At 38.9% G+C, this 12,046-nt stretch overlaps 1 protein-coding gene across 1 annotated transcript in view; it reads left to right on the forward strand.

The window, feature by feature from the left end:
• Positions 1 to 12,046, forward strand: part of GPC4 (glypican 4) — a 112,603-nt gene that overhangs the window by 82,004 nt on the left and 18,553 nt on the right. Inside the window, exon 3 of the mRNA XM_016198006.2 lies at positions 7,104 to 7,495. Coding sequence (XP_016053492.1) covers positions 7,104 to 7,495 — 392 coding nt within the window. The remainder of the gene's footprint in view (positions 1 to 7,103; positions 7,496 to 12,046) is intronic.

The following is a 12,046-nucleotide window of genomic DNA, read 5'->3' on the forward strand; positions in this document are numbered from 1 at the left end:
CTGTGTCCATGGGTTATGATTATAAACTTGTAAGTTCTTTGATTAATCTCTCCCCACTCACCCCCCCCCCTTCCCTCTGAGAACCCTCAGTCTGTTCCATGCTTCTATGTCTCTGGATCCACTTTGTTCAACAGTTTATTTTGTTTATTATATTCCATGTATAAGTAAGATCATGTGGTACTTGTCTTTCTCTGACAGGCTTGTTTCCTTACCATAATACTTTCTAGTTTCCTGCATGCTGTGCCAAAGGATAAAAGATCCTTCCTCTTTACAGCTGCATAGTACTCCATGGTGTAAATGTGCCACAGCTTTTGTATCCACTCATCTACTGATGGGCACTTGGGCTGTATTCAGATCTTCGCTTTTGTGAATTGCGCTGCTACGAGCATAGGGGTGCATAAGTTCTTTGTGAATATTGTTTTGGGTTCCTTAGGATATATTCCTAGAAGAGGGGTCACTGGGTCAAATGGCAGGTCCATTTTTAATCTTTTGAGGAAACTCCATACTGTTTTCCATAGTGGCTGCCCTAGTCTGCATTCCCACCAGCAGTGTACTAGGGTCCCCTTTTCTCCACACCCTCCCCAGCACTTGTAGTTTGTTGATTTGTTGATGGAGCCACTCTGAAAGGTGTGAAGTGATACCTCATTGTGGTTTTAATTTGCATCTCTCTGATGATTAGCAACATTGAGCATTTTTTCATATGCCTCTTGGCCATCTGTATGTCCTCTTTGGAGAAGTGTCTATTTAGGTCCTTTGCCCATTTTTTAATTGGATTGTTTGTCTTCTTTTGTTAAGTTGTATGAGTTCCTTATATATTTTGGATATTAACCCTTTATCCGATGTGTCATTGGCAAATATGTTTTCCCATACAGTGGGAAATATGTTTTCCCTTTTTGTTTTGTTGATGGTTTCTTTTGCTGTGCAGAAGCTTTTTATTTTGATGCAGTCCCATTTGTTTATTTTCTCCTTAGTTTCCCTTGCCCTAGGAGATGTATCAGCAAACATATTGCTATGAGAGATGCATGAGATTTTGCTGCCTATGTTTACTTCTAGGATTTTTATGGTTTCATTTTTTTACATTTAAATCTTTTTTCCATTTTGAATTTACTTTTGTCTGTGGTGTAAGTTGGTGGTCTAGTTTCCTTATTTTGCATGTACGTGTCCAATTTTCCCAACACCATTTATTGAAGAGACTGTCTTTACTCCATTATATGTTCTTGCCTCCTTTGTCAAATATTAATTGAACATAGTGGCATGGATCAATTTCTGGGTTCTCTGTTCTGTTCCACTGATCAGTATGTCTATATGTCTGTTCTTGTGTCAGTAACAGGCTTTTTTGACTACAGTGGCTTTGTAGTATAACTTGGTATCTGGTAGCGTGATCCCTCCAACTTTGTTCTTTCTCAAGATTGCCGTGGCTATTCGGGGTGTTTTTTGGTTCCATATAAATTTTCAAAGTGTTTGTTCTAGCTCTGTGAAATATGCTGTTGGTATTTTAATAGGGATTGCATTAAATTTATAGATTGCTTTGGGTAGTATGGACATTTTAATGATGTCAATTCTTCCAATCTGTGAACATGCTATATTTTTCCATTTGTTTATATCTTCCTCTATTTCTTTTTTCAGTGTCCTGTAGTTTTCCGAGGAAAAGTCTTTTACATCTTTGGTTAAGTTTATTCCTAGGTATCTTAATTTTTTAGTTGCAGTGGTAAGTGGGATTATTATTATTATTTTTTTTTTTAGTTTTTCTTTCTAAGACTTCATTATTGGTGTATAAAAATGCCATCGATTTCTGGGTGTTAATTTTGTATCCTACTACCTTTATGAATTCATTTATTAAATCTAGTCATTTTTTGGTGGAGTCTTTAGGATTCTCTATGTACAATATCATGTCATCTGCGAATAATGACAGTTTTGTTTTTTCTGTTCCAATTTGGATGCCTTTTATGTTTTCTTCTTTTCTGATCACTGTGGCTAGGACTTCCAGTACTATGTTGAATAAGAGTGGTGAAAGTGGACAACTGTCTTGTTCCTGTTCTTAGGGGAAATGGTTTTAGTTTTTGCCCACTGAGTATGATGTTGGCTGTAGGTTTGTCATATATGGCCTTTATTGTGTTGCGGTATGATCCCTCTATTCCGACTTTGCTGAGAGTTTTTATCAAAAATGGGTGTTGGATTGTATTGAATGCTTTTTCTCCATCTTTGATATGATTATGTGATTTTTGTCTTTCAGTTTGTTTATGTGATGTATCACGTGCATTGATTTGCAAATATCGTAGCAGCCTTGCATCCCTGGAATAAATCCCACTTGGTCATGGTGTATGATCTTTTTAATATATTGCTGGATCCAATTTGCTAATATTTTGTTGAGGATTTTAGCATCGGTGTTCATCAGGGATATTGGCCTGTAATTCTCTTTCTTTGTAGTGTCTTTTCTGGTTTTGGAATTAGGCTAATGCTGGCCTCATAAAAAGAGTTTGGAAGTGTTCCTTCCTCTTGGGTTTTTTGAAATAGTTTGAGGAGGATAGGTGTTAATTCTTCTTTGAATGTTTGGTAAAACTCCCCTGTGAAGCCATCGGGGCCAGGGCTTTTGTGTGCTGGGAGACCTTTGATTACTGCTTCAACTTCATCAGCAGTTATCGGCCTATTTAGACTTTCAAACTCTTCCTGATTGAGTTTTGGGAGGTTGTATTTTTCTAGGAATTTATCCATTTCACCCAGGTTGTCCAACTTGGTGGCATATAGTTGTTCATAGTATTTTCTTACAATCCTTTGTATTTCTGTTGGGTCGGTTGTTATTTCACCTCTTTCGTTTCTGATTTTGTTTATTTGGGTCCTCTCTCTTTGTTTCTTGATGGGTCTGGATAAAGGTTCATCAATCTTGTTTATCTTTTCAAAGAACCAGCTCTTGGTTTCATTGATCTTTTGTATTGTTTTTTTAGTCTCTATGTCATTAATTTCTGCTCTGATCTTTATTATTTCTTTCCTTCTACTTACTCTGGGCTTTTCTTGTTGTTCTCTTTCTAAGTTTTTAAGTTGTAGGGTTAGAGAGTCTATTAGAAGTTTTTTTTTGTTTTTTAGGTAGGCTTGTAGTGCTATGAACTTCCCTCTCAGGACTGCTTTCATTGTGTCCCATAGATTTGGAGTTGTTTTGTGTCCATTTTCATTTGTTTCCAGGAAGTTTTTTCTTTTTTTTAAAAAAAAAAAGTCTTTATTGATTTCAGAGAGAGGAAAGGAGAGGGGGAGAGAGAGATAGAAACATCAATGATGAGAGAGTCATTGATCGGCTGCCTCCTGCACGCCCCCTGCTGGAGATCGAGCCTGCAACCCGAGCATGTGCCCTGACCGGGAATCGAACCCCGATCGCCTGGATCCTAGGTCGACGCTCAACCTCTGAGCCACGCCCGCCCAGGCAGGAAGTTTTTTCTTTCTTTCTTGATCTCTTTGGTAACCATTTATTGTTTTAAAACATGGTTTTCAACCTTCAAGTGTTTAAATGTCTTTCAGTGTTTTTACTGTAGTTGATTTCTAATTTCATGCCACTGTGATCCGAGAAGATGCTTGATATGATTTCAGTCTTTTTGAATTTGTAGACTTGTTTTGTGTCCTAACATGTGGTCTATCTTTGAGAATATCCCATGTGCACTTAAGAAGAATGTATAATCTGCAGCTTTGGGGTAGAATGTTCTGTAAATGTCAATTAAATCTATCTGATCTAGTGTGTCATTTAGGATCACTTTTTCCTTGATTTTTTTTGTCTGGAAGACCTGGCCAGTGAAGTCAGTAGGGTGTTAAAATCCCCTAGTATGACTGTATTGCTGTCCATCTCTCAAAGTCCTCTAGAAGTTTTTTATATAAATTTAGGTGCTCTTATATTGGGTGCATATATGTTTATCAGGGTTATATCCACATGTTAGATTGATCCCTTTAGTATTATGTAATGACCTTTCTTGACGGTCTTCATTTTGAAGTCTATTTTGTCAGACATGAGTAATGCTACCCCAGCTTTTTCTTTCCATTTTCATTTGCATGGAAAATTTTTTTCCATCTCTTCACTCTCATTCTGTGTGAGTGTTTTGTTCTGAGGTGGGTCTCTTGTAGACAGCATATATTTGGGTCATGTTTTCTTATCCATTCAGCCACCCTATATCTTTTTCGTGGGGCATTTAATCCCTTTACATTTAAGGTTATTATTGAAAGATACTTATCTACTGCCATTTTGTTTCTTTATGTCTATGTTTCTCATTCTCTTTATTTCTACTTTTAATTATAGCAGCCCCTTTAACATTTCCTGTAATGCTGGTTTTGTAGTGATAAAGTCTTTTAGCCTTTTTTGTCTGGGAAGCTCTTTATTTCACCATTCAGCTTGATAATCTTGCTGGATAGAGTAGTCTTGGTTTCAGATCCTTCTTTTGCATTACCTTGAATACTTCATGCCATTCCCTCTGGCCTGTAGAGTTTCTGATGAGAAGTCAGATGACAGCCTTATCGGGGCTCCTTTGTAGGTAACAGATTGCTTTTCTCTAGCTTCCTTTAAGATTCTCTTTGTCTTGGATTCTTGGCATTTTAATTATGATGTGTCTGGGCATGGGCCTCTTTGGATTCTTCTTGCTTGGGACTCTCTGTGCCTCCTGAATTTGTGTGCCTTTTTCCTTAACAGGTTAGGGAAGTTTTCTGCCATTATTTCATCAAACAGGCTCTCTAACCCCTGCTTACTTTCGACCTCCTCTCGCACTCCTATAATATGAATATTATTATGTTTCATGCTGTCCTACAGCTCCCTTAGACTGTCCTGTTTTTTTGTTTGTTTATTTTTGTGTCTCTGATTGATTTTTTTTCTACCCTGTTTTCTAATTCACTGATCCGATCCTCAGCTTCCTCTAATCTGCTGTTTATTCTTTCCAATGTATTCTTTATTTCTGCTTTGTCATTTTTCATCTCTGACTGGTCATTTTTCAGTGTCCATATCTTTTTTCATGCTGTTGAACTTCCTTACAGTCAGTATTCTGAACTCTATATCTGAGAGATTGCTTATCTCCATTTCACTTGGCTCTTTTTCTGGAGACTTCTCTTGTTCTTTCATTTGGGGCTTGTTTTTTGGTCTTCCGATTTTAGCTACTTTTTTGGGTTTGTGTTTAAGTGTTAGGTAGATCTGCTAGGACTCTGTCTTTTTGGAGGTCTCTGGTAAAAAGGCCAATGTCAGATGCAATTTGTGACTGGCCCTGAGTACCCTATTTGGGGCTATCAACAACCCCAGGTTTGAGGTCTCCACTGCTGGGGCTGGGTGCGTTTGGACAGGACCAAGATGCACACCAAAGTCTGCTTTTCTAAGGCCTGGGTCCCAGAGCAGATCAGGCAAAGACTCAAAGCACCCTGAGGTCGGCCTCTGCCTGCAGACTGATTAATCTGATTTTCTTAATGAGCCTCAGGCTGTAGAAGCTCCACAGGGTGGGGTGGCTGGTTGTTAACTGTCTCTTAATAAGGCTCAGGCTGTAGAAACTCCTGTGGGCAGGGTGAGGCTCTCCAGCAGGGTGGGGCAATTGCTTCCTCCCCTCAGGCAAAAGCCGAAAATTCACCTCCCGAGAAAGATGCCCCCCACAGTCTGGGGGAGACTCTCCCCACACAGCTCCAGTCCACTCTGCCCTCTGTCTGCTGGAGCCCAAGGTGAGTGGCTGCACACGAAACTTTGTGCATTGGCTCTTTAAGACAGCGCCTGCAGTTCCAGCCATCTCTCCCTGGCAGACAGAAACCCTACTGCTTTTCACAGCCAGATGTTATGTGGGCATCTTTCTCAGTTCTGGTGCTACTGGCTGGGAAGCCCAGCCTGGGGTTTAGGCCCCAGAGTGCTCAGTGGGAACCCCCACAGCTGAGATCTCCCTCTGCACCTTCAGCTGCTGCCTGTGGGACCCAGCCAGGCCTCTCGCATCTGCACTTCCTCCCAGTCTCTGTGCTGTCTCCACTTTTCCTCTTTGGTTATGAGGGTGCTCTCCAGCTCGTCTTCAGTTGGTTTTCAGGATGGTTTTTCTATGTTTTAGTTGTAAATCCAGATTTGTCCCGGGAGAGTGTCAGTGTAGCTTCCACTCAGCCGACTGCCATCTTGGATCTCCCGCAGTTTCTTATTTGATGTGGTCTTTATATTTTGCTCTGGGATTTTTTACATTTCCTACTTAAAAACTTAATATCATGAGGTCTTTATTTTTATACCAGGCATAGATTCTTTAAGAATGATTAATGGTACAGATACACACTGTTAGCTCCTCTCTTCATTGAACATCCTGAGAAAAGTTTGAGGAGAAACTAATTTGCAGTTTGTACTTAAGAGATTAAAATCTTCAATGTTTATGCTGTGGGTATGTGGTGGGCAAAAAGTAAATCTGAAATAACATGGTATTCTTATATATTTTTAAGTTATTTTTCTATGTTATCTTATAAATATACCACTGGAAGAAAAAACTCATTTTGTGTGAGTCCAATAGCAACTCAAGGTCAACTTGGGTACCCCAGTTTGTACCAGTGACACAGGGAACACCTGAGAACTGATTTTCAGGAAACGTAATATGCTTGCTTCTTGGGGTGTTTCATTATTTTTCTTGGCTTCAATAATTTTTCATGTAGATATAAGGAGGAGAAAAGAAAAAAATGTGTCCAAGTGAAACAATACCTTTTGAAAACATCTGTCTTGGTGTCAGGCTACAATTAGAAGGCATTATAAACATTGGTTTAGAGTCTTACAGCATAAAGTTCTGGGAAGCCTCATGCGATAGACTTCATGTGCCCATTTTTTCCAGTTCTTTATTTACCTTGTGACTGAAGGAGAGAAAAGTGAGTGTGTGCATGTGTGTATGTTTGTTTTGTATTGACTCCTGATAAATTAGTTTAAATTTTCATTTTTCCACCTCTGACGTGTGATTTCGTGATGTAGGTTTCTTTTCATTGACAAATGATCAGAGATGCCAATTCGCCAAAAGAAATCCACCCTACATCCAAGCATGTTTTCTGATTTAATTTCATGATTTTTTTGTTGTTGTTGTTTTCAAACTTACCTAAAAAGCACTTGGTTATTTAATTACTGAAAACCCCTTTTCTTTCTTTTTTGTTTTTAGAATTCTTTAAAGAACTACTTGAAAATGCAGAGAAATCCTTGAATGACATGTTTGTGAAGACATATGGTCACTTATACATGCAAAATTCTGAGCTATTTAAAGATCTCTTCGAAGAGTTGAAGCGCTACTATGTGGTGGGAAATGTGAACCTGGAAGAAATGCTCAATGATTTCTGGGCTCGCCTTCTGGAGCGGATGTTCCGCCTGGTGAACTCCCAGTACCACTTCACAGATGAGTACCTGGAGTGTGTGAGCAAGTACACCGAGCAGCTGAAGCCCTTTGGAGATGTCCCTCGGAAATTGAAACTACAGATTACTCGTGCATTTGTAGCAGCCCGTACTTTTGCTCAAGGCTTAGCAGTTGCAAGAGATGTAGTAAGCAAGGTCTCTGTGGTAAGTGCTATTTGCATTCTGTGTTTTTGTTTTGTTTTGTTTTGTTTCATTTTAAAAGAAAGTTTAGGAGAGACAGAAAAAGAAATCAGTAGAATTCCATTGGCTCAATAACTCTTCTTTCCTTTTCAATCCTTTCTTTTGCTTCTTTTCTCCTATACTTTGTTTTTACATGTGCCTTATATAGTTATAAACCATACTATGATGAACATCTTCATATAGCAGCATCATTCTTTTCAGTGGCTTTTTTGGTAGCTATTCTTAGAAGTAGGATATATGTTCACTTTGGAACCTTAGTTTAATTTAAAATGGGTTTGATACCTCCATACTCTTTTTCAGCTCCTATTCCATTTCCCCTCCAGAGGAAGAAACATACACAGACAGGCTCCACATTAGGTTGTTTTGAGGGACTATGTTTGAGCCTACCAGTTACAGTCTAGAAAAGCATTTAACATCCATTACTGTATGTTTCCTTGTTATAAGGTATACACAGAGTCCTTAAGAAGACAGCTTTCAATGACAACGTGGACTACTCATTCTTGATTTATGGCTTTGTTTATAAAATTGCCAGTAGAGAAAATGAAATTGCAGTATGTGGGCAAAAGCAGATGAAATGAGGTACAGTTTCCTCATTTGTAAAATAAAGGAATTGGACTAGACCCTTATTTTTCAGACTGTGTTCTTTGGAGACAGCTAAGGAGTTACTTCAGAGGCCTCCTTAAGGAGAGAGGCAAGGGATGTGGGTGTCTTCTAGTGGGTGAGACTGTGCATCTGTGACCTTACCTCCTGGCTTCCCCAGAGAAGCGTTGCTTTCCTCAGTTTTATGCTGTAGGGTTTTGAGCAAGATTTGAAGGGAAGAGAGGTTCAGTGGTTTCTTCACTCCCCCCAAGATAAAATTTGAAAACTTCCTGAAGGCCTTTCCACTTCTACCCTTTCATCACTCAATACCAGTGAAGAAATAGACTATATTGGGCCAAAATTATCTTTGCAAGATTTATCTTAGTGCTATCATTACCTTTTGGTCCTGTTTAGTCCATTTCTAAAAAGTCTGGAGACAGAAGGACAACAGCTTCTCCTTATGTCATTTAATTATTTTTTAGGATTGGAGGAATGGTCAATAAAAACTGGACAGCAGTACAAACAGTAGAATATCAAACTAATTGCCTGTCGAGAGTTCATTTAGACTTAAGGTGATCATGTAATTTATTGCCTAAACTGGGATGCTTATTGTCTAGATCAGGAGGTGCTTATTAACAATCCTACCCAGACAACATTTGCCACTAATTTTTAATATGGAACCGGGACTTTCCTGGACAGACCAGGATGTATGGTCACCCTAGGTAGAGATGAAACTAGCATTCACCAAAGTGAAAATAGAGATTCTAAAGAATTATGAGTTATTTAAAAATAGGAGCTTATAGGATATTTTATATTAGAATTGGGTGATGAAAAGGATTTGTTGGTTGATTGCTTTGATTATTATAGTTCTATTTGTTCTCTCATCTCTGGGGCAGAAACTGTTAGGAAACAATTCTTTCCAGCATCTTTGTTGCTCTTTTTCTTCCTGATATTTTCATTGTAAATTGCAAAACATTGTTGGGACATATGAGGGTGGGTGGGAACAAGTGGGGAAATGACTTATAATTGAAGGAATAATCTAATTCCTGAACTTCTGCCAATTTCAGCAACCATTATTAAGCTTGGAAATGCTCACATCAGAGTCCCTCAACAAGGCACAATTTATCCAGATCAAAGTTATTTATAGTATAGTTCACCTAACATATTTGCCCTCCTTCAACAATTCCTTTTGTTCATCCGAAACTGAAACAGCAGAAAGGTGCTGCTGTGTGGTTTGCATGTCTGCGTGTGTGTCACGTGCCGAAAGGAAAGGCGAGGAGGAGCAAGCCCTTGCAAGTGTTTGATTATTTGTGGTGTATTTACATTAACCACCCACCTTCCTTTGAGTTGATTCTTAGGAAGGACCAGGGAGCTGGCTCAAGCCTGTTTTCTTGTTAGCCTCACTTTGCAAGTTTGGAAGCCCCTTGGGAACTGAGATTCCAGAAAACCCAAGTTGGAGTAGACAGCTGTTGGTGAAACAAGGAAGCAGTTTAGATACAACTCAGTGCACGTTAGAAGATTGAGTGGCGGAAAGCTGGCCAATGTCCCCATTATCCCACCTCCCAAAGGTTAGGGAGACGTAGGCAGATGTGGCTTCCCTGAACTGCATTCTTCTTGACGTGGTTCTCAAAATTAACTGTCGGAAGTCAATAAGATTGACTTTTGTATTTTAGTTGCAAACACCCTTATCTATGCAATAAAGAGTATGTAACCCAAAATGGAATAGTCATAATCAATTTCTGATGGTCCTTTTGGTATGATTTTTTTAAAAGCAGGAAACAGATTTCATGTATAACTTTGTATTGTTAAATTGTTTGAGAAAGTTACTTTCTAAATATAATTTTTTTTCCTTTTTTAAATTGTTGACAGTATTACAGATGTCTCCCATTTTCTCCCTTTTTGCCCCCCTCCACCCAACCCCCGCCCCATTTCAGGTCTTCCCCATGCTATTGTCTGTGTCCATGTGTTATGCATATATGTCATATATGTTCTTTCGTTAATCTCTTCCTGCCCCCCCCCAACCCCTCCCTGAGGTGTGTTATTCTGTTCTACATCTCTGGTTCTGTTTAATTTGTCAGTTTATTTTGTTCATTAGATTCAACATATGAGTGAGATCATGTGATATTTGTCTTTTCTCTAACTGGTTTACTTCGCTTAGCATAATACTCTCCAGGTCCCTCCATGCTGTCTCAAAGGGTAAGCGATCCTTCTTTTATACAGCTGCATAGTATTCCATCGTGTAAATGTCCCACGGCTTTTTAAAAAATATATATCTTTATTGATTTCAGAGAGAGGAAAGGAGGGGGAGAGAGAGAGAGAGAGAAACATCAATGATGAGAGAGTCATTGATCGGCTGCAGCCCGCAACCCGGGCCTGTGCCCTGACCGGGAATCGAACCCCGATCGCCTGGATCCTAGGTCGACGCTCAACCGCTGAGCCACGCCCGGCCGGGCTGTACCACAGCTTTTGATTTCTATTCTATATTCATGGTATTTTCATATCTGCCAAAGAGATATTTGCATAATTATATAACAATACAATGGATACAAGCTATAGTGCTTAATTTATTTTGAATAAATATTACTTGCTAATTGCTTGGTTGACAGCATTGTTTTATGACTGTTAAGTGTTATAATGGGAAACTTTTAAAAATATTTTGCTTCACTACTGAGTTTCTTCTAGACTCAAGAACTGACTTGAAATTAGCTCCTTCAACTAAGTTGGGCTAAGTTATCAAAATTATACAATAATACACTCAAGAATCACATCAGCTTTTAAAGGTGCTAAAACACAAAGTATGTAAAAGCCTATCATCTATGTAATATTTCTGCTTAGAAGAGGCATATAAGGAATACTTGCACATTTGCACATGGTTTCAATTAGCAGCACATTTGAGAAATATTTCTTATATTAATTTTTGGAGTATGCCTACCAGTTAAACTGATTTTTTAAAATTGAATTTATTGAGGTGACATTGGTTAATAAAATTATATAGGTTTCAGGGATACAAGTCTGTACTACATCATCTGTGCACTGTATTGTGTGTTCACCACCCCAAGTCAAGTCTCTTTCCGTCACCACTTATCCCCGCTTATCCCCACTTTACCCTGTTCTACCTCCCCCGCCCCCCTTTTCCTCTGGTAATCACTAAACTGCTGTCCGTGTCTATGAGTTGTTGTTGGTTTTTAATTTAAAGTACAGTGGTATGGGGAAGACAATAAATGATTTTGCTGTCAAAAACATATTCAAATTGGACATGGATAATTAATAAGTGGATTATTTAAATCGTTTGTCTAATTAAGAAGCAGACAACAGTGATGCCTGTCTTGGGAAGGAACAAAAAGCTCCAGATAGATGTCAGCTTTGCTTGTGTGCTGATGGGAAAAAAAAGAAAAGAAACAAATCTACATTTAATTAATAAAATAAGTAAGCTTTTCTACCCGTTTGGGCACCCAAGCAATGTTTTTCCACATGAGCTCCCACTCCTGCCAACTGCTTTCCCAAATATAGTTTTCAGGTGAAACTAGTAGAGCAACCTAAGAGATAAACATTCCTTCTTTTGCTGTCCAATAGAATGAATTACCTTGGGCCTGAAAAGACCTTTCAGAGTGGAGAATGTATTTCCTAATTAAAGAGGGCCGCCTCACCTACTTCATCTATAAAAAGGCCTTTAATTTCAAATATGGAAAGCATCTCGGACTTGCGGCTAGTTATTGCATACTTAAGATGTTCCCACTTTCTGTTCATGAGTGGATGCCCTGCTTTTCCAGTTTACTCTTGCAACAAAAGGGGTTGCGGTTATACGTTGAGCAATGGTTTGATTATCGCTAAGCTATTTAAAGGCCATTAGCACCAGCAAGCTTAACTTGCTTCAAGAAAAAGCCACTTCTTAGTTGAAGTACACTTGTCTTGCTTCAGTTTTTCTGGGCCCCAGAT

The sequence above is a fragment of the Miniopterus natalensis genome, chromosome X, assembly GCF_054644295.1.
Source record: "Miniopterus natalensis isolate mMinNat1 chromosome X, mMinNat1.hap1, whole genome shotgun sequence".
Taxonomy (NCBI): Eukaryota; Metazoa; Chordata; class Mammalia; order Chiroptera; family Miniopteridae; genus Miniopterus; species Miniopterus natalensis.